General features: G+C 43.4%; 1 protein-coding gene across 15 annotated transcripts in view; it reads left to right on the forward strand.

Moving 5' to 3' along the window:
- SERTAD2 (SERTA domain containing 2) overlaps positions 1-27,069 on the forward strand; it is a 183,153-nt gene extending 156,084 nt beyond the window's left edge. For 6 of the 15 annotated variants that reach the window (XM_073339491.1, XM_073339485.1, XM_073339480.1 and 3 more), the window contains one exon: positions 21,376-27,069. In XM_073339491.1, coding sequence (XP_073195592.1) covers positions 21,380-22,336 — 957 coding nt within the window. In that variant the 5' untranslated portion in view covers positions 21,376-21,379 and the 3' untranslated portion in view covers positions 22,337-27,069. The other 9 variants (XR_012158319.1, XM_073339481.1, XR_012158320.1 and 6 more) reach the window with 9 other exon arrangements.
- The last annotated feature ends 264 nt before the right edge of the window (positions 27,070-27,333 follow it).

A 27,333-nucleotide genomic window follows, 5' to 3' on the forward strand; every position in this document is an offset into this window, starting at 1 on the left:
CCCCCTGCTCTGCCCTGCTTGTGGTTTGTTTGTTTGTTTTTTTCCCTGTGGTGCATCCCGGATTCAGCGGGGCAACTCGCTGGGATTTCTCCTGGTTCACCTCCCCGGGGGAGCGCCTCGCTGTCTCCGGGGCTGGGAGGGGTTTCTAGCTGCTGCGTGGGGAACCCGGGGAAAGTGCAGCCCGACTTCGGCGACCAATGGGCCCCGCCTCTTTTCGCACATGCCGGTGAGCGAGGCCGGCCAGCGCTCCGGCCAGCGCGCTGCGGGGGCAGGCCCCCGGCTGCTGTCCCTCCGGCGGAGCCGCCTGCTGCTCCCGCCCGACTGGCGGACCGGTCCCAAGCTGCCGGAGAGCTCGGATGCTTGTCATAGTTGTGGCTGCGCGCCAGGCCCCCATCTCCGCCTTTTGTCCCCGCCCGGGGGGGGCCGCTGCTTCCCGCCCCGGCAGGTGCTCCCCCCCCTCCCCCGGGACAGCGGCACGCGCAGGCGGCGACCCCGGGGAGCGCAGCTCCTGCGGCGGGGGCGGGCGGGGGCAGCGACTAGCCCCGGGGGGCGGAGCTTCGCCGTGAGCCCGAGGGCAAGGGGCTCGCCCCAGCCTCTCTCGCTCCTCGCGTCACGCTCTGTGCCTGGCGAGTGCGGGGCGCGCGGGCTGCTCTCCGCCCCCCGGCCGGCCGGCCGGCCTCCCTCCTCCATTGTATAATGCTTCGTGAGCGCGGCGGCGGCGGCGGCGGCGCGGAGAAAGCCGCGGCTTAAATCCTCCAGCTGCCCCCGCCTCCCTCCGCTCCGCGCCGCCCCCAGTCCCCGCCAGCCGGCGACATATGGAGCGGGTGTAGCCGAGGCGCGTGCAGACCCTGGTGCTCCAGTTCTCAGGTGGAACTGCATGGGGTGAGTTCAACTCATTGCGCGGCCCGGGGGGGGGGTCTTTGCTGTCCAGCTGCCGGCGGCTAGGGGCGGCTGGGACTGCAGGTGCTGGTGAGAAAAGCGTGTGTTTGTTGTGTGTGTGTGGGGGGGGTGGGGTGTCGATACGCAATAACACAATGACACTGGTGGGGTGTCTACAAACAATCGATTTCCCTTGGTTAGCACCAAAGACAAAAACTCTGCAAGAAGTCGGGTGTGTGTGTGTGTGGGGGGGGGGGGTTAGCCATGAGTCCGGTGCTTTTTGCATTATCTGTAACCCTCGGGAGCTGGGATCTCCCCCCTCCGGAGGCGGCCGGGCTCTGAGCGGGATGAGCAGAAAAGAGGATCCTGTTAAAAGGACTGTCTCCAAATGTGCAGAGTGTGTGTGTGGTTTAAATGCGTACGTACTTTCTCAAGCGGGGGTTGTTGGGCAGCGCTCTGGTAGCGCTGCGCGCTAGCGTTCCCAGAGCCGTGTTTACCTCCAACTTGCAGAAACAGTCTCTGCTGTAATAACTTTCCCTATGGGCCGGAGAGCTCTGGACACCGGCAAGAGACAAGGTGCAGTGGAAGCTGCATCTTGCAGTCTGCCCCCCACCTTTCCTCCCTCCCTTCCCCCATTGCTTTCAGACCCTGGCAAACAGGACTTGGGAGTCCCACGGGAAGTGTGTATCTTTGCAGGGCAAACTAAAGGGCTTGGGGGAGGGTTCTGAATCTAGAAGACCTTAGATGTGTTGGAGCTGAAATGACTTACTCTGGTGGAGGCTCTGCTTGTCCCAGATAGGTTACAGAACAGCTGGATTATTCCATGCTTGGTGTCTGTGTGGCATCAGGACAGGGGGTTATTGTGTCTTTTCATCGAGCAGCAGTATATTTACGTTTTTCCTTGATAAAAGCAATGCCAGCAGAAGAAAAACATGCGGGGGGAGGGGGGGGTTAGAGAACAAGATTCAGGCACGTTTTAGAGGTCATATCAACACACCAAGGAATACACAGATTTAGGGAATGTTGGAAACATTTTATTCAAAGCAAGAATTATTTTATTCTCTTGCAGTGCCCATTGGCTTTAAAGTGACTTCTGCTTTATTTGCATGAGTGTTTTGGGATTTGTAAAAGTAGATTCCTGGCTGTTGGGGTATCCTGAGATTTTAGCACCACTTGTGTGTCACTCACTGGTTTTTCTAGAAACATGAGTCTTTCAAGGAAAAGGCATTCATTTGTAGTGCATATTACATGCTGTAGTTCTTGTATTTTGTGAGGTTTGTATTATAAAATGCAAGGAGATTTTTGATACGAAGTACCAAATTGTTCATATGCAGTTATGGAGGAGCCAGGAGTGATTGATTACAGTTTGGACTCCAGTTCTGATCAGCTGATGGTGCAAAATGAAACTGCCAGTTTCAGTTCCTTCCCAGGTGGAGGTTAGTGCCTTTACAAAGTTGTGACACAGAAAGTGATATGAGTTGCTGTGCCTGGCAGTCCTGGTTCGGAGGAGTCCAAAGCAACAGTCAAGCACCCGTCACCCAGGGCCTATCTATTGTGTACTGAAATCAATGGACAGACTCTCACTGACTTCAGTGGATGTTGTATTCCGCTCCAGCAGAGTACCTGTAATCCTCACAATGCAGAGGCCTGATTCTCCCATCATACCAATTTTACATGAGTGTAACTCCAGTTAAGTAAATGGAGCCACTTCTGATTTTACATGGGTTAAAGTGACAGAAGAATCAGGTTCATAGTTTGTCTTTTCAGCGTGCAGAGATTTACCTGCATAAAACTCTCTACATCCAGATGAAGTGTATAGAGGGTATAGAAATTGTACACAAGGGTTGTGTGAACCTTACCTAGCTTTCTGATCCAGTGTCATCAGGATTTTCACATGGTAAAGTAATTGCATAACTAATTGAGTTTTCTTATAACTTGCTGCTTAACATACATATATTGCTTTATAAACTAAGCAGTTGATTAGGTAGGCTAATTAAAAGTAGCTCTTCCTGCTCACAGTAAAAGTGATACTTTTTTCATGCATAATAAAACAAGCTTGGTGTCTTCTGAACCTAATTTACCTTTATGGGCTAGTATTAATACTGTCACTCCCTTTATTAGAGATGGAAGGAGGATTAGTAACTTGTGGTGCCAGACAGGTACATTAGAGCATGTATCCTAGGGAACACTTCCATTGTCCAAGCAAGTATTGCAGCATCTAACATAACAGCTGCAGTTTCCTCCTTTAGAGCCTGATTCTACTTCCATGTAAGTCAATAGCAAAACCTCCAGTTGTCTTCAGTAGAAGCAGAATTATGCTCTTTAGAGAATGAAGCTATTCCTTGTGCTTCTTGAAGTACTCCTTTTGATTTTCATGTCAAGCTGATTTTTATTCACTCTGAAGTTGTTTAAAAAACAAAAGAAACTTCTTAGCCTACACATATGTAGGTTTGTCTTTATTTAAAACAATTACAATATACAGAATTAAACAGGCGTATATGCTGATTTATTGTGAAGTGTAACTGTGTTCCGTAGACATCTGCTAGTCTTAGCATGATTTACCCAAAAGATAAGATGAGTTTTTCACTATGCTTTTGGTGGAAGTAATACAAATAACGGAGAAGACCCAAGTACTGAAAATCACTTCTTAAAAGACATCACACAACTGGGCACAATGTGCTAAAAACAGTCAGCATGAAAATTCAAACTTTATAATGTAGGTTGACATTTTCTTTAAGTGAAGTTTCACCTCTGTTGGATACAGCAGATCTTAGTAGTATCTAGTTGAACTACTTTTGCTAACAATTAATGAGCCTTTTTTTTCCTGAGAATCATTGATCTGGAAACCAATTTAGAATGTTTTATAGTTCACACGGATGTATAATGCTTTGCCATAGTCCCTGACTAGGAGTGCTGAAGTAAGGCAGGGTAATCCAGAGTTGTGAGGACCATTTTTGCGTTTAGGTAACACATACTAAAGTGTAGCTTTTCACAAAAGAGAATGCATCTCTTCAAAAGTATAGACAATCGTCTGAAGACCCACTTACTTTTATAAGTTCTGTTTAATGCAGGTATACTTTCTTGTGAGTTAGTTCATGTTTGTAAGCCTCGCACAGAAGGAGACCGCTTCAGTGGCAACAGTTTCTTGCACCCTCCCCCCTCCGCCCCCAATCAATCTGTGCCAGAAACAGCAGACTCTGATTGCTGAGTCCAAAGATCATGAATGCACTAAAAGAAAAGAGAGCAAGGTCCAGTTTAAAGGGAAGGCAGCTGGTAATAGGTGCAAATACTTAATGTAGCTGAGCCTCCCACTAATTATTAGTTTATAAAAAGTGGAATCTGCAAATCTAAGAATGAATGGTAGGTGTGTTGGTGTGGGGTTTTTTGTTTTTTTAATAGATGCAATTGACACATTTCTACCAATAATTATTTTACAAGTACACTGATCAGTCAGGAGGAGTGTAGCTGCTTCTGAACAGAAGGGCCTGCTTCTCCTATAATTTTTTATCTGCCGTAAATGAAGTAAACTTTAATGTTTGCCACAACTGAGGTATTCCTTTTTTTTTGTTTTGTTTTTTTCAGCATTACCAGTGCAGTCAGCAAAAGATAATATGTAATGTAAACGGAAAACAAACTGTTACCGCAACATTCAGATTGCAGTGTCACTGAAAAGTCCAGGGAAGCCAAATTCAAAGTGACCGTACAGCCTTTAGATTGTAAGCATTTTGTGGTGGGGTGGTCATTTTGTTCTGTATTTGTATAGTGCCTGCCACAAGGGGGTCCAGGGCAATGACTGGGGTTCCTGGGCACTACCCCAATATAAATAATATGTGCATGTAGGTAGGTAAATTACATGGCTAGATTCTGCTCTCTGTTACACTGGAGTAACTCTATTGAAGTCTTTGAGCCAGAACCTCAGTCCCATTACAGCCCCGTTGTCCCTTTTGGAAAAGCTGGAATGGTCTCTAGTATTGGGCTTTGGAGTTCAGTTTTTACATTACTTTAAGTGTCATATGTCCCATTCTGTGTAATCAGTGGGAGCCAGATCCTACTTGTCTTACTTACACATCAGTGAATGAGCCGGATTTGGTTCCATTTCCTGTGTTTCCTGTTAAGAAAAGAACAGCATAAGAGAAGTGTTACTACATATATAAAAATTATATGAAGCAGATACAAATGCATGATAGGAATCTTTAAAAACTGCTGTTTAAAAAACAGAGTGACACAAAATTGTACTGATTTGATCAAAGGAATTTTGAATTGGGTAGGTTTAGACCCTTCCTTCTGTTTGACACGTGTTCAGTCACTACAGTATTTAAGTGAAGGATTTCATTTCCTCAGATTTAATACCTGACAGGATTATCTGTAACAAGCAAAACATTTTTCTTTGAGCCATGATTTTCAATCCATGGCAAAACAATCATGCTGTAGGATCCAAACAGACTTTCCACTGAAATGTGATTTGTATCTACGATTTGCTAATATCCAACTTTTTCTTAGCATTTCACACTGGTCTTTTTGAAACACTCTTTCCCTTCCAGAGGAGGCAATAAGATGGTTGAGTGAACTACACTATAGAAAGAAACGCCCATGATTGGCGGTAAACTATGCGGATATGTAGGGGTGGGGGTTGGAAGGAGTGTGGAGGGCATATTCGAAGCAGACTGTGCAGCTGCTGCAGCAGGTCTGACTAGTTTTAAATGCCTAGAGGCAGCTTTGTCTTAACTGTAGGTAGCTGCAAAAATGAAGTTCTTAAATATAATTCATAAGTATGGCAGCATCTTCCTGTGTTCTCATGCACTCATATTTTTCACAGGTGCTAAGGGGTAGCCCCTCCCCCTGGAAAAATATTTGTTTCTTTAAAATATATAATATTTGTATATTATTTTAAAAGATACATTTTTCTTTTATTAGAGTAAGTTTCTTTAATTCATCATAAAAAGGAGACTTTGGTACGCATGAAATCCACCTGAGTGTTTTCAATAGTGGTAACTTTGTTTCCTTATTGCATTGAGGGGTGTGTGTGTGTAACAATCTGCAGTATTTAAGCATTAACTCTAGTGTGGTTTGCTGCAAATCAACCCTTATCCCCTTGCCTTTCCTCTCACCAAGAGCAGTAACTTATATCACTGACCATCAGAAGGGCTTTGAGCAGAGCTACTTTAGTACCCCACCCTCCCATGGGCCCAGTAATTTTGCTTCTGTTACCCTCCTGCGATCAGATACATTGCCTCTGTTACTCTCCAGCCCCCGTATATTTGGGAAATTGGTTTTTCTAAGATTACACACACCCTCATTGCACAAAATATTGCAAATGTACAGAATGGAATATTATACCTTTTTGTATTTTTAAACTTAAGCCTTGGTTATCTGGTGTGTTGCCCCAAATGTGAGTGCAAAAAGACATGCACAATACACAGTTGCTGTGTTGGGTTTTGTTTTTTTTTCTAGTCATTGTAACTCTGAAAGAAAACTAATGTAATGGGGAACTTTGGCTATGGTGTATAATTTGTGTCTGGCTTAAAGGGGAAATGCAACTTAGAACGCTTTCTCTTTTCTTTTTATTCTGTTCTTCTTCTAACATTACTTTTCTGTGAAATGTGGGCCAGCTTCCCATCCCCCAAATGCACACACAGTATCAGTGTTTAAATTACAGTATTCCAGGCTAACTGACCTGCATTAGCCAGGCTTTTAAATATGGAATTGATCCTAAAGTGTGCCATAAAATAGAAGTGTTCCAAAGTAGGATAATTGGATAAAACCATGTAGGTCTAGCATGACAATTTTTTCCTGAGGATTGAGGATATTAGCACTTTAATTACTGGACATTATGCAGTTCAAGTGGGTTAATATTCATAATTCTACTATTTTTGTGTGTCTTTTTAGTTATTCTGACTGTGGAATCAACCAGATACCATGAAAATTAAATCTCTCTGCCTCTTACTGGCCATTGCCATAAGTTCATTATAGTTCAATGCTAGCCAAAGTTCCCTTTATCAGCTTTCAGAATTCTACTTCAGGAAACATGAAAACACACGCTGTATTTCAACAAATGCAAGAGCTTTAGTGCACTAGATTGAAAGGCCAACAGTTGTCCACTTTTCTAACCTCATTTAATGCTGTCTTGGCAAACTTTCACATCTGATCTTCGGGACCATTTTTTCTGCATGTGTTCACATGTGTGGTAGAGGCAGGATAATAACTACTCCTCCCATTAAAATAAATTAAAATGTTTTATGCTCCTTTCTACATATTAGTAAGATTTTTTAATAAAGAATCTGCATATTATTACAAGTATCAGAACATTTGAAGCCCTCAGTTTGCAGGACCTGGCACAAAAATAACAATTACCTCTGATTAGATGACGTATGTAAAACTAATGATCTTGAGGATTGTTGTGACCTGTCTGTTTGTTTAAAGCAATCTGTGCTTCGCTTATTAAAGCAAAAAATGTTGAAAACTACTCCAAAGCACATAAGAACAGTTGCTTTGAGAACAGCATCATGGAAACACTTCCTGTTGTAGTCTGTTCATGGTTTTTTACTTTCAGTGGCAAGAAACTGGTTGACATATGAAACCTACAAGACAGAAGCTAAGATGATTTCCCATTGGTGAGATGTAGTTTGCATTTTATGCCACACTTTTTTTCTTAACAGAAAAAGAAAAGTCAAGTTGCTTCTTTTCAGTTTGACTGTGGTAACTTATGCAATACTCCATTTTCAAAGCTATAATGTGCATTTTGGCAAACGCTTCATCTTCTGTTTTAAGGGGGGAGTTCCCAGTGTGTTTTATTAAGAGTCTACAATGTGAGGGGAAAAACAAGGTATCTTTGGGGAAAAGACTCTATGAAAAGACTCTATGAAAGCAAGGACTCCATCCAAGTAATTATAAATACATGAGAAAAACTACCTTCCATTATACACAAAGGGGTCTAGTCTCCCTTTGATGCACACATAACTCCCATTAACCTTTACAGGAATTGCATGCATCCAGGGGAGAATAGACTGAAGACTTTGGATCTTTAAATACACTAAGTACATCAACCAGACCATGACATGTACATGCCAATAAAGATGTCTTGTTTAACCAGCTGAACATGACACAGCACAGCATAACCCCCTTGTTGAGCACATTAACAAAATCACAAGGGAGGTGGGAGGGAGGGATAAATAAATATTAAATATTTCAGCATCACCCTTATCCTCTGTGTGCAGTAGCATACCGTGATCACAGTTGACAAATGTTAACTGTGACAGGAAAATGTATTTTGTTAGTTTAGTAGGCCTTTCACCTGGTTTTGGATTTAATTTACAATTAAGCTGCTCCTTCCTGGTAGGCTCTTCAGCACATGGATTCCTGAAGGCTCTGAAGTCAGTGGGAATGGAGGACAATCAACTGGATTTGGCCCTAAAGCAGTGCCCAGTCATCTTAACTGCTGAGGCTTCCCAGCTTTAAGAAACTGGGACCCTGGTTCTCCAAGTAGAAGTGTATGATGCTGCACAGAGCCCCGTGGGTTTCAGTGCGGTTCCATTCAAGGGCCTGCCCATGTGGTTCTCCTTGCAGGACTGTGGCCTATAGCGTTGCTGACTACTGGACAAGAGAGCCCATTAATGGGAGACATGCTCAGAGAATCTAAAATGTGGAGACTTCGTACCTGACTTCAGCCCCCAGAGGTAACTTTGAATAGGCCCCATGGCATATCTTCACATAACAAAAAGCATAGCCTGTTTTTTTAATAAGATGTGGATTATTCTGCACAGTCCATGTAGCTTGATTAGTCTTGGATACTATTCAGTTAATGCATTTCTTATTCTCTCCCACAGCAGAAGTGCAGGGATCCAAACCGTGGTGCTTGAGAGATTGCTGTTACTGTACAGTGGCAGCACAATTCACTGCACCATTTGAAAGGAGTTTGAACCATGTGTATACAGCATAATATAACTTGATTCATGCTTAGCAGACCTGACAACTTCCTTAGCCCTGCCACGTGGAGATCCGAGTTTCGGAGTAACCTCAGTCTCACTTTTCATGTTGGCTAAGACGAATCCTTGCAGAGTTGACGCTCCTGTTCTGCCGGGGAAGAATGTGCTCTTTTTTTTTTTCCCAGCGCTCCAAGGCGGCATTGCAGATTCCATGTAGGAACCCTGTTTTTGCCTTCATTGGTTTGCAGTATGCGCAGCTATTCCGGCGAAAAGAGTAATGAGGATAGTGGACAAAGAGGTGCCCCGGAATAAGGCTGTGTCTGTGTTTTGCAAATATTTCCCCCTCGCTAACGCCAGTGGTAGCAATGGTGTAAATGGGCTGCCAGTGTATTTAACAGTGTTATCTACTTCTGCCCCGAGTAGGCCTAAATTGTTCCTGTGATCATAGGTTCCATGCTAGCGCTCCCACTGGTGGAGCTGAGCCAGTTAGCAATGGTAGCAAATTTTTGCATGAAACTCCCAAAAGGGAGAAGGCTTGAGTCTCGTGATCACATTCACACTTGACTGATGCCCTTGTTCACTGTTTCAAGGAGGCAAAAGAGAAGTTCTACACAAGGTAGAATATGTCAGAACTGACCTTTTGGCTAGCTGGAGGCGCTGGCATAAAAATAATGTGTATTGTCTCAAAACAGTTCGTTGCTGCTTTAAAGACAGCTCCCTGCCAGACAGTAAGCACTGTTTGGTTGGTTGGGTTTTTAAAACATTAATACTTTATTCTAAAAACACATTGCTTGTTCTCCTTTGTATCAGAAAGAAGATCCTTTTTCTGTTTCATTCATCTGTGCCTTTATACTGCCTGTGTTATTTGCTCGTAATTTCTATTCAGGTGGCCATTTTTAAAGTGCCTAGTCTTCCTTCCATATACAGCACCTGTGTACTTTTGATCACCTCCTAATTCTTTCAGTGTAATTTTTAATGGCTTAACAAGCAAAGGAGGGTAAATTTGACTTCAACTTGTATTAGGGCAATAAAACTTAATACAATTTCTTAATATTAAAACACTCTTATTAACATACAAAACCTGTTCCTCTTTCAAATGATTATTTAATGAGGCCCTAATTTATTTTAAATGATATTTATTGGAGCCTGTTCCAGCTTCATCTGACATAGTTTTGTTTGCTGAGTGCAGTTTGTCAAAAACATTAAACCAGCTTCTCTTCTTCCAAGAGAAAAGGTTACACTTAGCAAACTGACAGCATTAGAAACTGTTTCTAATTTAATAGAAGCATATGCTTCCTGCAAAACTTAGCAGACTGCAAGAGTAGAGACTTGCTTAGAGTGGCTTTGCCTTTTTTAGCACAGTAAAAACTGTTGGAGATTTAAAATGAGAGAGTTGCGGGCAGGAGGAGGAGGGGTTGCTTGCTTTAGTTGTTCCAAAAAGGTTAACCTTCTGGTAGGGTTTCAATAATCTCCAAGTTTAAGAAACTATCGAGAAAGTATTGCGGGTGGTGTGCATACAGATCTCGGTCGAAATGCAGTGTCTGATCGTTAATAAACAGCAAGAGCTTGCCTTGCCCTCTGGGCCTCAAATAGTACAGTATGCAACAAGGGAGTGCAGGCAAGGCACGAGGATGGAAACAGTAGTATCGGATTACAGTTTCAAAATATCGCTGGAACACGTTAGCTGGCTTTACACTGTTGACTTGCTTTATAATTGCATTGCTTATTTGTTAGGGAAGGCTTCACCTTACTTTCCAATTAACATGGATGTCACTGCAGGGACCTCAGAACTCCTGGAAGTGCAAAGTAGAACTCCAGCGATAACTGCAGGACTTCATATGTTCCTATACTGAGATTCTAAACTTCCTCTGGCATCCTATCATTATGACTTCCATAACTTTCAATACACTGCACTAAAGCCTACTTATGATCGCTACTAAAAATTTCCCCTGTGGGTTTTTTGTTTTCTTTTGTTTAAGCATTATTATTAAATTTACCAGGTGTCAGTGCTTCCACTTCAGTATCTGTGTAAAAACCAGCCAGATTTTCAGAAGAACTAAACACACACCACGGCCGTCTATGGTTGTGCATGACTGGCACCTCTGAAAATTCTGGCTTGAGTTGACGTGTATGGGGTGCATTTGTACTAGCCTCTACAACTGAGGTTTAAAACTTGCTTTAATGCCCCCCACAAAAGCAAATGGGGAGAGTAGTTTCATACAGAATACACACCAAAACCACCTGTCATTTACGGTTATTGCTAGCACTGTGCAGAGAAGGCTGGTGAATGTGAGTGATGCCCTGTGCTCTCTGAGAGTGCAGCGCTGAAACTTTTTATATTCAATGGAGAGAGTTTTGTGAATGCTTATTAAAACAAATATTTTTACTCCTTAAAAGTCAAAGGGAATGCAGGGGGTGAGGGATCCAGCTGAGGGTGCAGGTTCTGGGGTGGGGCCGGGGATGAGAGGCTTAGGGTGCAGTAGGGGGCTCAGGGCTGGGGCAAAGGGTTGGTGTGTGGGGGGAGAGGAGGGCTCCAGCTGGCAGTGTGTGGGCTCTGGGGTGGGGCCGGGGATGAGGGGTTTGGGGTGAAAGCTGCCCCAGAGCTGCGGTGGCTAGAGAGGACTCCCCCCAGCCCTCTCTCACCGCAGCAGCCCGGGGCCGGGGGAGAGACGCCTCTTCCCGCCTGCATGGCCCTTGATAGCTTGCTGCACAGTCACGCAGCTTACAGGGAACTTAGGTCAGAATGGACCTAGAACTAACAACTTAGTATTAGAAAAAACACACTGTAAATGGGAAATCCTAACTATTAAAAGTCAGAGAGGAGAGCAACCCCAATATTGTCCCTTTCCATATAGCCTTCCATCTCTTCTGGCTTCTCCCACCTGTCATGTGCCCATAATATCAAGACCTAGGACCTGATTCTTGCCTACAGTAGTGTAAATCTGGAGTAAAACTCCTTTGGAGTAAGCTGAATCACACTGGTGTGCAGCCTGCATCAGTGAGATCAGAATCAGACACTAAGAAGTCTTGCAAAAACAGTTAATGTACAAATTCGGAGCCAGCTGCAGCATATCAAATCTAGTTGTGCATTGCCATGCAGTACGTACTGTACTAGCTACCTAGTGTGACATTGCTATGCCAGGATTTGCCTTTGTACCAAGCAAACAAAATCTTTAAGGAAGTGTAATTTTTAAGGACTGTGGGTGTTTTTGTTTTGTTTTTAAATCAACATAATTTGTTCTTCCAATTCCTTGAGCTAAAACCCAGTAAGTATGGATTTTTAAAAAATACAAAGTGAAATGAGAAATGGATGCTAGATTTGTTAGCTTTCTCCAGCCAGAGCTGAGTAACTGCTTTTTACCCTTGGTAATTACCCTTCCTTGCTAGCTTTAACAAGTGGTTGTGGGAGAAGGGGTCCACTGCTCCTTTAGGAGGTTGGAGGGCTTCCATCTAAATGGATAGATTTAATCTTCTAACTCCTTCCTCTGGCCAGTGGTGGTCATAGGCTGGCACAACCAGTGACATCCTTGCCAGGAATTTAGGGGCCAGATCTTGGGCCTTGCTTGGGCAACACAAAGCTGGCAGGTCTGGCTCTGTGAGGGATTCACTCAAGGGTGTAGTTGAGGGGAAAGGTATATGGATAGGTGTGCTTTTGCTCTGCTTGCTGCTCACCACCCAAATGGCCTCTTGAACCCATAGGTGGCTGGGTGTAATTTAAGCTTGTCCCTCTGGCTGCCCTGACCAGCCCTAGGATCTGGGAATATCAAAAAGGCTTAAAGTTGCCCACTCTTGTCCTTGTGCCAAACACAGATCGGCTGGATAAGAGGCTCTGGCCCATGCTGTTGCCAGTTAAACTACCCAATAGACCCAAAATACCCTTTACTCGTGGTTCTGTGGCATTGCATGCCAAACCCTGCTTCCATTGAAGTCTGTAACAAAACACTCACTGACTTCAGTTTCACCGGAATTTGTCCCTCCGAGATTTGAAGTTGGGAAGAGAAATAATATTCCATGTTACAGAGGCAGCGCAGAAAGTGCCTCAAAAACTTAAAATCTCAGCGCGATCACCACTGAGGCTTGAAAAGCTGCATACTCAGAGTTAAACGGAGAAAATTTCCCCAAATTCCCTTTTCACCCTGCAGGATTTCGGCTTTAGTTCTTTTCTGAGAGAAAAGAAAGTGAAATAATCCATTTTTCTCCTCTTTTAATTTTTATGTAAGTGCTGTGGTTTCAGCTACACAGGATTTCAGTCAGGAAGTAGATGCTGCCAGGTCTGCTTTAAGCCACCCTGCACACACCAGCTCCTCCTGGTTTTCTCTTTCCTTCAAACTTTGGACCCATGAGGACAAAACACTGCCTGTGAATTGTTGAGACTTATGCGAGTGCCTTTTAAAAAGCCACTCAGTGTTAGCTTTGAGAGTGAGTCTTAAGCCATTCAGCATCGAGAACTCCCAAGGTGACAGGGCAAGCGAAAGGATGGGGGATATGGCTTCTTAAAGATTCGACTCCGGTTCTGTGGATTCTGTAGGGTATATTTCTTGAGGTGTTCAACTGCTTTTTAAAATAACCTTTTTATTAGCAATGAGGGCTTTTGCGTTCTGGAATAGCTTTCCAAGAAAAACCACTGTGAATGGGAGACATTTAAAATTAAACTGGACAAAACCTTGGAGAATATACAGTAGGGAACAAGCCTGTATTGTCTAGGTCGGGGTGGGCAAACTACGGCCCGTGGGCCGGGTCCAGCCCCTCAGGGCTTTGGATCCGGCCCACAGGACTGTCCCATGTGGCGCCGCGGGCCCCACTCCACTCCAAGAAGCAGCCGGCACCACGTCCCTGTGGCCTGCGGGGGCGGGGGGCAGAGGGCTCTGTGCATTGTCCTTGCCTCCGGGCACTGCCCCCCGCAGCTCCCATTGGCTGGGAACTGGCGTTCGCACAGGAACCTGGTTCAAGCCACTTCCCAGAGTGGTGCAGTGTGGGACCAGGGCAGGCATGCAGGGAGCCTGCCCTGGTCCCGGTGCACGCTGCTGCCACCCCAGAGCCGCTTTAGGTAAGTGGCGCTGGGCTGGAGCCCAAACCCCTCCTGCATCCCGCTCCCCAACTCCCTGCCCTAAGCCCTCTGCCTGCACCCTGTGCACCCCAACTCCCTGCCCTAAGCACCCCTCCTGCACCCCAACCCCCTACCCCAGCCCTGGATACTATTTCCCCACCGAGATGTGGCCCTCGGCCCAAGAAGTTTGCCCACCCTTGGGCTAGGTAGAAGGTGAGCAAACCATTTTCTTTTTCATTTTACTTTTTATGGCTCCAGTGCTGCAGTTCTTATTTAGGCAAAATTCCCAATTAGTAAAGACTTCAGGATTCAGCCCAGCAATAGCAAAGAATACCCTTGTGACCAAGACTGGCAAATATGTCTTCAAAGATGTGTATGGATCTGTGTTCTCGAGAAAGTGAAGGACTCATATCAGTAATTAGGACCAGAAATGTTACAAGCTTCCCCACACTTACTAATCATTTTGCTGTTGGATCTAGAGAACCACCATCTTCGGGCTGTTTCTCTTCAGTGAAACAAAACCAAAACCAGTTTCTTCACAAAGGGCAAAAGATGTTTTTCAATAACATCACTTGTTTTTTTAATTAAAAACAAAACCAAACCCACTGTGCTAAATGACACGAACTTTACTCTTGTAAAGTTCATCTTCTACTAGAGTGTATGTAATCATCCTAAAGTGCAGAGGACAAAAAAGCAAGTTCAGACTTTCTGCAACAGAATGAATGGATCTTAGATACTTTTCTGGACTGGGTCATCCAAAAGCTGGAGCTGGCGAAGCTTACTTTGTGGCTAATATCTCTGGAAAAATCTCAAAGCAACTTTTCTTTTTCTTTTGAATGGCTGAATCAGTTCTACATTGTCTCCCTTTAAAAGTAGTTCATGCCCATGACCACATCAACCTTAAAACACATGGCCATAACATACAGTCAGTCATCTTTGGGCTTGACGTGAATAGCACATGAACACAAATACAGAAATATGTTGCAAGGCATCACTAGAAATGGGATACAAATACCAAGGAAAAGGAACCTGTGTAGCAAGGAAGAGGTCCTGAGGTCATTGTAGACCAGCTCCTAACAGATGTAATATACTTTGGAGTTCTTACTGGGCACTGCCGTTCTGAGAATACCAAATGGTCCATGACAGCACTGCATTTTGTCAGATTGTTTGTCCCTGCCTTCTATAATTGTCTGGCTCAGGCCTGGTCTGCACTGGGGGGGGCGGGAAATCGAGCTAAGATATGCAACTTCAGCTATGAGAATAGCATAGCTGAAGTCGACGTATCTTAGGTCGACTTACCTCGCATCCTCACGGCGCAGGGTCGACTGCTGCCGTTCCCCGTTGACTCCGCCTCTTGCTGCGGTGGAGTACAGGAGTTGACAGCAGAGTGATCGGGGATCGATTTTATCGCGTCTACACTAGATGTGATAAATCGATCCCCGATAGATGATCACTATCCAGCAGGTAATGTAGACGTACCCTCAGACTTATTGTGACTTCCTAGATGTGGAGGGTGTGAATATATTTAATTTTACACTAATTTTTACTCTTTGCCTAGCCAGACCTGTAAGTTGGCTTTCTCAGCTCCTCAACAGGAGTTTTCACTTGGGAGTGTAGGAGTGGGCTCTTCACCAAGACCGGTGGAGTCAAGTTGGAGAGAGTGTTTCTTATGTGGTGCATATTACCTCAGTATCTTTTATTTTAAATCACTTGATACTTTAACAAGTCAATATGTGCAAAATTGAAATGTTTTCTAATGTAGACACAAGATCATTGGTGGGGCGGGGGAGGAGTCATGCAGAATGAACAAGTAATTAATGGAAATTTTTCAAAACAATTCCCATTTGTGGTCTGGAATAAAATATTTTAAAAAGCTTATGTTCCAATGCTAGTCATTCTAGGCCCCTAGTTAGTGAAATGAAAATCTCCTTGTGTAGGCTAGAAATAGCTACTTCTGAAGATTGAAAGTTTTAGACCCATTTGATAGGGGATTTCTGGAGTGTGAAAATACTGTAAAGTTAGTAGGTGAAGTTGAGTTACTTGATACGTTCTGTCTTTTAAAAGGACACTAACAGCACTCTGAGCTACATAAAGGTTGAATGATATGTGAAAGCTAGACAGTCATGTGTACAGGAAGACTTCAGTCATTTCTAAGCTTCCTGAAAAACAATATAGAGAAGTTAGAGAGAGAGAGAGAGAGAGAGAGAGTGTGTGTGTGTCACTTTAGGAGCTTACTTCAGGTACCGCGCTCTTTGGTGCCCAGTGGAGAAACCAGCTCATTTAAAAAACTTAGCATGGGAAGGCTGTGTTAGCCACCCAAACTGCCTGCTTTCCTCTTGATGGGAGGGAGGAAGGGTTTGCTTTGTACAGTGAATATTTTCTAGTTTCCAGGGACTGACAAACTTTAAAACTTCTCCAGCAGTCCCTACACCATTAAAAAGCTCTGTTTTAAATACAAGGTTGGAGAAGAAGTATCAGATAAGTTCATGGAGGATAGGTCCATCAATGGCTATTAGTCAGGATGGGCAGAGATGGCGTCCTTCCCTAGCCTTTGTCTGCCACAAGCTGGGAATGGGTGATGGGATGGATCACTTGATGATTACCTGTTCTGTTCATTCCCTCTGGGGCACCTGGCATTGGCCACTGTCAGAAGACAGGATACTGGGCCAGGTGGACCTTTGGCCTGGCCCAGTATGGCAGCCGTTATATTCTGTTGCTTGGTCTTCTTATAATGGAGCCCTTTTCTGCTTGTAAGGCTACCAGTGCTCATCCTAGCACAAAGCTTCTAAAGCTCCTGGGCTCCGAACACTTACTCTGATGTATCCCATGTCTGCCAGCCTCGCGATTCTGCTCTTGGCACACACATTTGAAGTGAAAGGAAGCGTGCCCCTGCAGAACTTTTAAAAAGAAAAGAGGCTGAGCATTCTGTGAAATTGGCACTAGGGATGAGAGAAAACACAGACTTCCATGGGGTAATGCTACATTTCAGAGTTTTCGTTCACCCGAGATTCCAGGCTTAAGGATTCTTGGTAGCTAGCCAAGAAACTTGGATTAGTGCCTACAGGTTCCACAGCTTTTCTTGGGTTTGTTTGGTTTTTTGCCCCCCCCCCCCCCTTTTTTTTTTTTTTTTAAATTGCATATAACTCCAGAAAGAGATCTGGAGTTTGGATTTATTTTTAACCATAAAGATTGACTTTCCCCACGCTTGTTTTAGATTCAGTGTTAGACAAACTTCAGAATGTGTCAGTATTTCCCTGATGCTTCTTTTACCCTGCCTCTTCCCCTCCACTCTGCAAAGGCTTTTGTTTTAGGAGCAATTTTAAAAGCAAAGCTTGGGGCTGAGAAGAAAGGTTAGAGATCTGAAACCAATTCAAATGAAAGCTGCACAACAGTTAAACCAGTGGGTACATGCGGTGCAGTCCTTCCTCAGGCCAAACTCACATCAGGTGAACTGGGAATTCTGCTTGAATAAGGACCGCAGAAGTTGTCTCTGAAGATATATCTAATCTACAATAAAAGCCCTGGGGTACTGAGTCCCAGAGCCTCGGTCAGCTGACTCGGGTTCACAGGAGCTAGAAAATTACAGTGTAGAAATTCTGGTTCAGGCTGGAGCCTGAGCTCTGAGACCCTCTGAGCCCAGGACCCTGAGCTGAGCCTGAGTCAGTTGATCTGAGCCAGCAACAGCCAGGCCACGGTTCTTTTTTATTCCTAGGTAGGGTCTGTCTGCATAGCACCTGGAAGACAAAATGCCCAGCTTGTGTAGACCTACACGCACTAGCTCTGCTCGAGCTAGCACAGGACAAATAGAGTGGCCACTGGAGCATGAGTGCAACCCCAAGAACAGTCCCACCCGATTCCGCATGTATGTACTCAGGCAGCTCTCTGCTTCAACCACACTGCCCCGCTCCTGGCCCCGAGATGTGGACAGGAGTAAGGGGGGCGTGACCTTGAGAAGTTTGGGAGCCACTGCTTTAGACCTTTATGGCAACACAGTAAGGATTGTGTAAGAGTCAGGCTTGGGGTTCAAGTCTACTTATATTTCTGTTGTAATTTCCCTCTGCATCTGGAGCTGATCTCATCTGCCACTCTGTGCTTTACCAGGGGGACTATGATCCTCCTCCCCTCGTACATGTTACTAAATAAAAAAGAGAAAGGGGTGAGCCTGAGCAGAGATGGACTTGATTAAATGAGAATCTTCCTAGGCCACCTCCTCTCCACTGCTGTCCAATGGGGAGGGGATGACAGAAGAAAACACCCGCCAAAATGGCTCCAGAGTCGTTAGAGCAAGGGAAGCAACACCAAGGAAGCACTGCCCCACCAGCCTACCTCCAGTCCCCTGCATAGCCCTCCAGGTGAACCCTGCACTTTGGGAGTTCCATGGGCTTGGGGGAATGAGGTGCCAGGCTGGTGAGGGGACAGCAGCTCTATGGTTCGTTTCTTCATTGCAGTAAACGTAGGTGCAGCATTCCAGGTGTGCCTCTCTGCAGTGCCACACGCCAGACTCCATGCTCTCACTCCTTAGGCCTGTTTCAAGGCACTCTCACTAATCTCTGTGTTGTTGCCAGGTAAAAGCATGCGAGTTCTCTGCTCCTTGCTTTCTGCTTTACCCCCTTGCCCCAGTAAGAGGAAAGGGCGGGCAGGGAGCCCGCGGTAGCATAACTCCTGGGTGTGAAGAGTGCCACTCTGGCATGCGGGAGCCAAGTGAACAATGCAAAGGGGGGAGGCTTTTGTGCACATATGGGCTTGCTAGGGACCTATATACCCTTTACCCCCTGTGTGAACTTGCGATATCCCCCCCCCCAGCCCCCACAGTGGGTTGATGCAGTGAGAGCAGCGTAGAGTTTCTCCCTTCTGCAGGATTTTCCTCAGATGGGGTTGATGAAGCTTGTGGTGCAAGTAAGGGAGATGTATTGATGGCCTCTCTTCTCAACTGTTTAGATTACGTCCAATAAAACTTCTTGTACAATATATTCATTCCACGCAGCCTAATTATCGGGGAAAAAATCCCAAGACTGAAATCTCACAAGCACTGAAAGACTATCTGGAGGCCATCCGCAGGAGAAAATATATTTTCTACATCAGGCTTTGAAATCCATTTTCCTGAGTAATAATTGAGATTCAGAAAACACCCCAAGCAAAACAAAACCTCTGTGTGCTTCCAGAACTATTGGAAGAGCCACGTGGTTGAGAAGTAGTTGAGTTCCGCCCCTAGAGTACTGTTTGTACACCCAAGTGTGTAGCATAAGGTGCACCTGTTACGATGATGGTAGAATTGGTTTGTTGAGCTGATTACTATGCATCTCAAATACGATATTTTCCCACCCAGTGAATGCTGCTGACAATAATATGGTCACAATTATGGTGCTCTGGTTAGATATGGGCAACACTTTCTAGGCCTCTCTTTTCAGGTGCTCTCTAACTTTCTGATAAAACATCTGTGTTTGGAAAAGCACCATGCTGCTTTGCTTAGCTCAAAGGCAGTTTATGTTCCTAGGAAAGTTGGACGAAATTCTGATCGTCCTTTTTTAAATTTATCTTTGCGTTAGGAAAGTGTGAGCATGCTGACACTTTTAAAAAATGTTGTCCTCTGATACCTCAAAAGAAATTTTTAAGCTTCCAACTTGACATGTATGTAGGCCTCAGTGATGAACGTGCTTTGATTAGGCATTTAAAAATAAGACACGTTGTGCATGTGCAGTAGTGTGTCATTTCCCTGTTGATTCAGTATGATTAGCCAGATATGCGCATCGGATGCGTGTGGATGTTCTACGTGCAAAATCTAACAACTGGAAAAAGGCAGATGATGTTTCTTCAAATAAACAAGGTGAAAAATGAGTGAAACGAAACTTTTGACAACACTGTTAGGAAACGTTTCCTGTTGTTCAGCCTAAATAGTGCCCTGAACAAAATGATGGAAGCTCCTTCCCTTAAGTATATTAAAATGGAAAGTTCTCAGATTTGTAAAGGCATACCTTCTCTGGGTTGCAATGCCTAAGTGACTTAGATGGCTGAGTCCCAGTTCCAGATGTGATTTTAGGCACATAGGAGCATAAAATGAAAATGGGACTTAGCCATGTGAACCACTTAGGCCAGGATTCTCAAAGGTATTTAGTGCCTAGCTGTCACTGGTTTTACCTCAGTACCTTTGCGAATCTGGGCCTAGGCCTTGCAACCTTGAGCAGAGAAACGCTGAATACCTTTAAAAGTCAGGGTCTAAGATCCACAGTGATTGCAAATATGCAGGGAGAGCCAAAGAGCAGGTGGTGGCAGGGTAGGCTGTCAGACCATTATGATCTTAGTGCTAAGTGTTAATAGGGTGACCAGCTTAGCTGTGCATTTGTGACTGCCTCGGTTTGGGACAGTGAAGTGCCTAGAAACAAATACTCTAATAGACCAGGATCAGTGATTTTTTGTGTGTGTGTTTTGATTATAGGGTGCCAGATTTCTGCAGGGTGCGTGCTCAGCACATTCTGGACATCAGGCCCCTTTAAGGGGTCTAAATTTGGGCACCCTGAACTTTGGGTGCCCCAAATTACTAGTCACTTTTTGAATGTTGTGACTGTAGCCGTTAACTTTATGTTAAACGGGAGAATACACAGGAGAGAACAATCCTGCATTGGCAGGAGGATGGTCTAAATGACTTGAAAGGATTTTTTCCCTCATTTGTCATGTATGTGCTTTGGAGAGGTGAGACGAGCATTTCCTGGGGTCTAGAGTTCATTTTAATCATTTGAGTAAAACAGCAAGTTGGGGTATACATATATCCGGAATGCCAGAAAGTAGGCTCTGCGATCTCTCAGTGTATAATTTCTGGGAATTTTTTAAATTTAAAATAAAAAGGGAAATTCAGTATAAAAGCCCCTAAGTTAAATGCAGTGTTATGATTGGTAATGTAAATTCAAAACTCAGGGAATGATTAATGCCCGCAGTAGAGCTATATTTGAAGGCATACACCTAGCAGCGAGGAGGGCAGGACACTCAGCCTCAACGCCGCAGAGTGGATTGGAAGCAGCAGCAAATGCTAGAGAGGAATGGAAGAGCCTAGTTTCTGCCCTGTGTGCCCATATTGGCATGAGAAGGATGCAACTAATGCACCTAACAGCATGCATTAGTTGCATCCTTGTACAGTGCACAGTGTGAATGCTACAGGTGTGCAGAGGGCTGGGTTACAGTTGCTGCTGTAACCATACTTTGGATTTACTGACTTAGGTTTGTTTAAATTATCAGCCGTAGCATTGTACTAAGGTAGGTCTAGTCAGAGCAAAAGCTATCTGTGCCTAATTCTGTTCTCTCCATTGCACCAGTGTAAATCAGGAGTAACTCCATTGAAGTCAATGAAGTTACTCTAGTGGGAAACCAGTATGAGTGGGATTCAAACCCAGTGTCACTGATATGTAGAACATCTGCTGAGGGTAGGTAGAAACTGTTGGACACTGAGCTGTTGGTGTGAAGCATAAAGACAATGTTTTGCTGTAAGATATAAATATTTTTAATGATTTATTATAATGGTTTCCCCCTCTTTTTCAGATATATGTTGGGAAAAGGAGGAAAGCGGAAGTTTGACGAGCATGAAGATGGGCTGGAAGGCAAAGTGGTGTCTCCTACTGACGGTCCATCTAAGGTGTCTTACACCTTACAGCGCCAGACTATCTTCAACATTTCCCTTATGAAACTTTATAACCACAGGCCATTAACAGAGCCAAGCTTGCAAAAGACAGTTTTAATTAACAACATGCTGAGGCGAATCCAGGAGGAACTCAAACAAGAAGGTAGCTTGAGGCCTGTGTTCATCACCACTTCGCAGCCTACTGACCCTCTGGGTGACAGCTTTCGAGAGGCTCAGCCTGCGTTCAGTCATCTTGCCTCTCAGCCAGTTCACCCCACTGACCTAGTAATCACTACACCATTGGAGTCTTGCCTCACCCCAGCCTCTCTGCTTGAGGATGACACTTTTTGCACTTCCCAGACTGTCCAACATGATGGTCCTACAAAACTACCACCTCCAGCTGTCCAACCGGTAAAAGACAGTTTCTCCTCGGCCTTGGACGAAATTGAGGAGCTCTGTCCAGCACCTACCTCTACCGAGGCAGTCGTAGTAGCAACAGAAGCAGCAGCAACAACAGATGACTCTAAAGATAACTCCAGTGAGTCTAATGTTCAAAAGTCTGAGGGAGTCCAAGAGAGCAGAACAAGTGAATCAAAACTCATGGACTCTTTACCTGGCAATTTTGAGATAACAACTTCCACAGGTTTCCTTACAGACTTGACCTTGGATGATATTCTGTTTGCTGACATTGACACATCTATGTATGATTTTGACCCTTGCACATCCGCTACAGGAGCTGCCTCAAAAATGGCTCCTGTCTCAGCAGATGATCTCCTAAAAACTCTCGCCCCCTACAGCAGTCAGCCAGTAACCCCAAATCAGCCTTTCAAAATGGACCTCACAGAACTGGATCACATAATGGAGGTGCTTGTTGGGTCTTAAAGTATAACGACTTTTTATGTACCAGTATATACACTTGGTAGTATTTTCACAACCCTTTCCTCCCTCCCCGCCCCTCCAAATTCACAGCACTGTGCATGCGTCCTTGCTTGCCTTTTTTAAAAGAAAAGGATCACACTAGTTTTTGCTTCAAGCAGAGTTGGAGTGCCTTCATCCATGTATGACCACTTTCAATGTATTTTTTTAAAGTGGTTCCTCAAGGAAGACCTAATACCCTGGTATAGGAAAGAATGCATATTGTAGACAATATTACTATGATCTTATGACAAACAAATTGAATTGTAAAAGCTAAGCACAAGGATTATGTTGGGGAAAGCTGTAAATTTGCATGTGCATATTTGTCTATTTTTTCTATAAGTTTTATTGCAAGAGGTAAAAAATTTATTATTTAGATAATCTCAGTACCTTTTTGGCATTTTAGCCCTGTATAGGTTGACTTAGCAATTCAGCCCTTTGGAGGCATTAACTAGTCTTCTTTAAGTGTTGCATTTACATGGCTGTTCAGAAACTGCTGCCCAAATTTATTTTATATTTTTGTACAGATTCTGCAGTTTATTATATTGTTTTTTCTAAAAAAAAAAAAATGCTGTTTATACACACAAAAAATAGCTATTTTGATAGGATTTGCTCACATAGTTCCTGCATAATTGATGTACAAGAACCACTTGTACTTTTATACAGAGTTGTAATGTTTTATATGTGTATGGTGCAAAGAGAAAAACGGATCAAATAAATCTGCAGTTGGGTCTCCCTGAATGCAAACAGTGCTTTAAGAAAGGGCTGGGGCTGTTTCACAAGAGTTTCACAAATATTTACTCGCTGCTGTAGCCACCTGTGCACTACTGTGATTTGTAAAACCTTAGAGCCATGTCTACTCCAAGACCTATGTTAAACAGTTGGCAGGAGATAATTGTGAAATTTCATTCTAAGTGTTCTCTTGTGAGATCAAGGCTACTGAAAACCTGATCCTGAAGCCAGTATGTCAAGCAAATGTATAATCTTTTTTTTTTATTTTTAAGCAAAGTTTTTGGGTTTTTTTCCCCTAAATTTGGAACAGCCAATTGTCTTTGTTACTTGAAATGTGTTACCATTTTAGCAAGTCAGCATTTCCTTAGCTGAAGTTACTGCGAATGATTTTAATGGGAATATACATGCCATTTACAAACAATACATCTCGTTGTAATTTTTCTTAAAGAAGGCATACGTGGTATTTGTTCCAGTTAATTTGTGTTCAAGATTCCACTTGCCCTTTCTTGGAGCATTCTTTCTCCCTCACTGTGTTAATGAGTGCTGAAAAATGCAACTTCAGTATTACTGCAGTGAAGCTCATCTCTTATCTGCACTGGATGGACTTATCTTCGTATCCATTGCTGTTGAAACTGGAGCCAGTTGTGTTACATCACTTGGCATCTCCTCTAGGGTTCGTTTCTTGTTACCTGCTTTACACTTTATAGACCTGTTTTACAATGAATATACAGACACAGCTTTCTATGCATGTTTCCCTCCCCTGTAACACCTGAGAAGTCTTCTCATTACTGCACCAGTAGCATTTCTGTATTCATTGTGGTGTACATTTAATTTAAAAAACCGTTTGCAATGTATCATGCCTGTTGCTGAAATTGCTATGGCATTTTAATTTTTCAATGGTACTTTAGCTGATGAGTGCAGGTTACAACCTATATTGTTGACATGCCTATGGCTTCTTTAGGAATAACTTTTATATTTATTTAAGAAATTTTAAATTATGTTTTTATGTCATTTGGCAATATTCAGTCAATTCTGCTCACTTCTTGTCATGGATAAAATTGGGTCTTGTCTGCCTTTAAAAAGGCAGCTTTATAAATTGGCACTTTAAACAGGCCATATATATTTACTAGTAAATATATATAATGCACACACATAACACAAAGCAAATAAATTTTGCAATGAAGGAACTGCTACTCTAAATGCAATGCATCATACAATTAGGAAATGCTTCTAGATCCTAATTAATCAGCCAGTTTTAGTATATTTTAAAGAGAATTACTAAGTGACACAAGATGTTGATATAATCGCAATAGTTCGCTTACAATACTAGTATTTTATGACTTCAAACAGAATGGCATCAACCAACTGTAGAATTAGGGACCATTTTTAATTGCTGGCGCAGGGCCAGCTAGGGAAGGGTTGCTCTGTTTTGCATCCAGTAATGTTTGGCTGTTGTTCATTCAGCAGCTTCCATTCCTTGTGAGAGAACAATCCTGCCACAGACTCCGCAACTTTTGTAACTGGAGCACCCAAGAAACCCTGGCTACAACAAGGTGCATCAATCTGTATACAAAACCCTAAAGCCATGCAATAATGTTGATTGTTCAGAACAATAACATGGTAAGCAGTTGATTATCGTTGTTCTAAGTTATTGTAAATCGGTTCTTAACAACTGCCCTTTCTTTGGATTAGTTAATTGTGTTTTTAGACAAGCACCATATGTTAGGCAACAGTTCAAATAAATGCTATTTTCAGAGCAGTGAACTGCTGTTTAAAAATGGTTGTTTGAAGTCTCTTTGTATTTGCAGAACAGGAGACAAGATCTCAAAATCTACTTTACCACTCAAAAGAAATCTGTGTATTCTTGGTAATAAAGTAGGGAAATCCTTAATAACAGAGTACTTAAAGGAAATTGGCAGGAGATACACAAAGAGCAAAACACCTGATTTATAAAATTAGGCAGAAGGTCAGTAATTCTTATTTTGAACTGTAACCTTTAATTCTATAGATTGAAATGCTTGTTGGAATCTTCTACTTTGGCAGTAACTTTCTTTCTATAGCATGGCCTTCTTGCAAAGGTCAGAGTATAACAGTCAGGATAAGAATTCTTTATAAAAGATGAATACCCAGGTGATGGATATTGACCATGATGTGCAATGAAGTGACAAGATGGGAGCAGAACAAAAGAGCTTTGGATTTGAAGTGATTTTTTCATAAGTTATTTATTCCTTTTTTTTCATTGTAAATATATTTATTTTATTGTGAAGCTAACAACATCTGGATTGTAACATGTACAGAATGTATGGTAGGAATGTATTCTCTTGTAGGAATGTAAATCTGTATGAAAAGGGGATGGGAGCCTGATTCAGAGAAAATGCATTGGGTTCTATTCGGGATATGCACGGTTCACATTAATCCCCCCCGCCCCCTTTCCAGTATGGGTCTGGTTGTTTGAAATATGCAAAAAGGATGGATGAGGGAGATTTTAATACTCAAAATTACTCATAAAAATCGGGCTTGTAATGCGTCAGTTCCTTTAAAGGGGCTTGCTCTTGCACCCTTTAAAGTCGGATGGAGTCTTGAGTAGACGCAGCAGCAAGGTCAGCATACTATCGCTGTTCCTTTAGGGCGTGATCTTGTAAATGCATGAGTAAGGGCAGGTCTACACTACCACTTAAGTCAACCTAACCTGTGTCACTCAGGGGTGTGAAAAAGCCCCTGCTTCCCGCCCCGCAGCGCAAGTTTCGCTCTGTCCACACCAGCACTATATCGGCGGGAGACGCTCTCCTGCTGACGGAGCTTTGGTGTCTCACTGAGGTGCCGATGGGAGAGCACTCTTCCGTCAGCAAAGCACGTCTTCACCAGACGCGCTACAGCTGCATTGGTGCAGTTGCGCCGATAGAGCGCTGTAGCGTAGACTTGCCCTAAATCTTTACTCATGCAAGGAGTCCCCGTGAAGTCTGTGGGGCTATACGAGCGAGCAAGAGTTTGCAGGGTGGTGTCCTTGCTCCAGGAAGTGCAAAGAACTGACACTGCATTTGTGCAAAATGGTAAGACACGGACAAAAAGTTGTAAATGCACTTTCCAAGTGCACCATGTTTTTTTGCATGGGTTTTGATTTTACTATTGCTTACTGGGCCTGATCAGGCAGTCCTTGCTCATAAGTAATTCGCGTAGTTCTTAGTGGGAATTTTGCTAGCAATATAGGATTGGGCCCCAATAACAGTCCCTGCTCAGAGTCTGAGTGGACTGTACATATCTGTATGCAAAGCAAGGAGAGATTCCTTTTAAAAGAAACTTTGAGGAGCAGTAAAGTATTAAAAATTAAAGGCATCTATTTAGTCATGTTCCTTGCAGTAAGCTACAAAATAAGATGATCGAGACACTTTCTTCAAAAACTAAATGAGCAAATTGTAATAGTTCCTGTCTGAGAAATGGTTTAATTCACTCCAAAGAGGTGTAAACATTTATTTAATTTTGAACAGATTTCAGCATCCTGCTCTTGTGAAAGTTGCTTTCAGTACATACATTAATGAGTCTGAATGTTTCTCAGAAATTAGCTCATTTTAAGCTCCCCCCTCCCCTTTCAGAAAATAGGCCTAATGCAAATTCTGGAATCCTTTTTAAAAAAACAAAACCTTTTTCGAGGGTTAACAATGTAATCCATGCTAGAATCTGTAAAGGCAGAGATTCTGGAAAAGGTGTATATAGTGTGACATGTTCAGTGCATGGTGGTTGAACAGGGCTTGTTATTGTCAAAAAGAAGGCTGTATTTTTTTTTCCCCCCACAGACCTTAGCGCTGTGCCTTTTCTATGCAATATTACAGACATATACATCTGAAACCAGATTACTGTATTCACATGTAGGTATGGGCTGTAATCAAAACAGTTGGACAAATGTACATGGAAATGAGCAGTCTTACTTTTGTAGTTTTATATTATACAATAAACAATTAAAAGATACAAAACTCTTGTCCCCGTTTTTTTTTTTCATGACCAAAACATTGTGTTAAATGGGAATCCAGACAGGGCTTGGGAGACTTATTGACCGAGGAAGCGGGGTTGCTTTCCCAGACTTCTCCATCCCCATTAGGGTACTCCATGGAAGTTAGGGGTAGCTGGGTTGGGGACAGGTGGCCTCACATAGGGTTGAATGGGACCAGTTGTGCAAGACACACACACTCTACCCCCTAGCTCCTCTGTGGAGATTGCCCGGGAAAGGTAAATACAGC

Source organism: Lepidochelys kempii, chromosome 3, assembly GCF_965140265.1.
Source record: "Lepidochelys kempii isolate rLepKem1 chromosome 3, rLepKem1.hap2, whole genome shotgun sequence".
Lineage (NCBI taxonomy): Eukaryota > Metazoa > Chordata > Testudines > Cheloniidae > Lepidochelys > Lepidochelys kempii.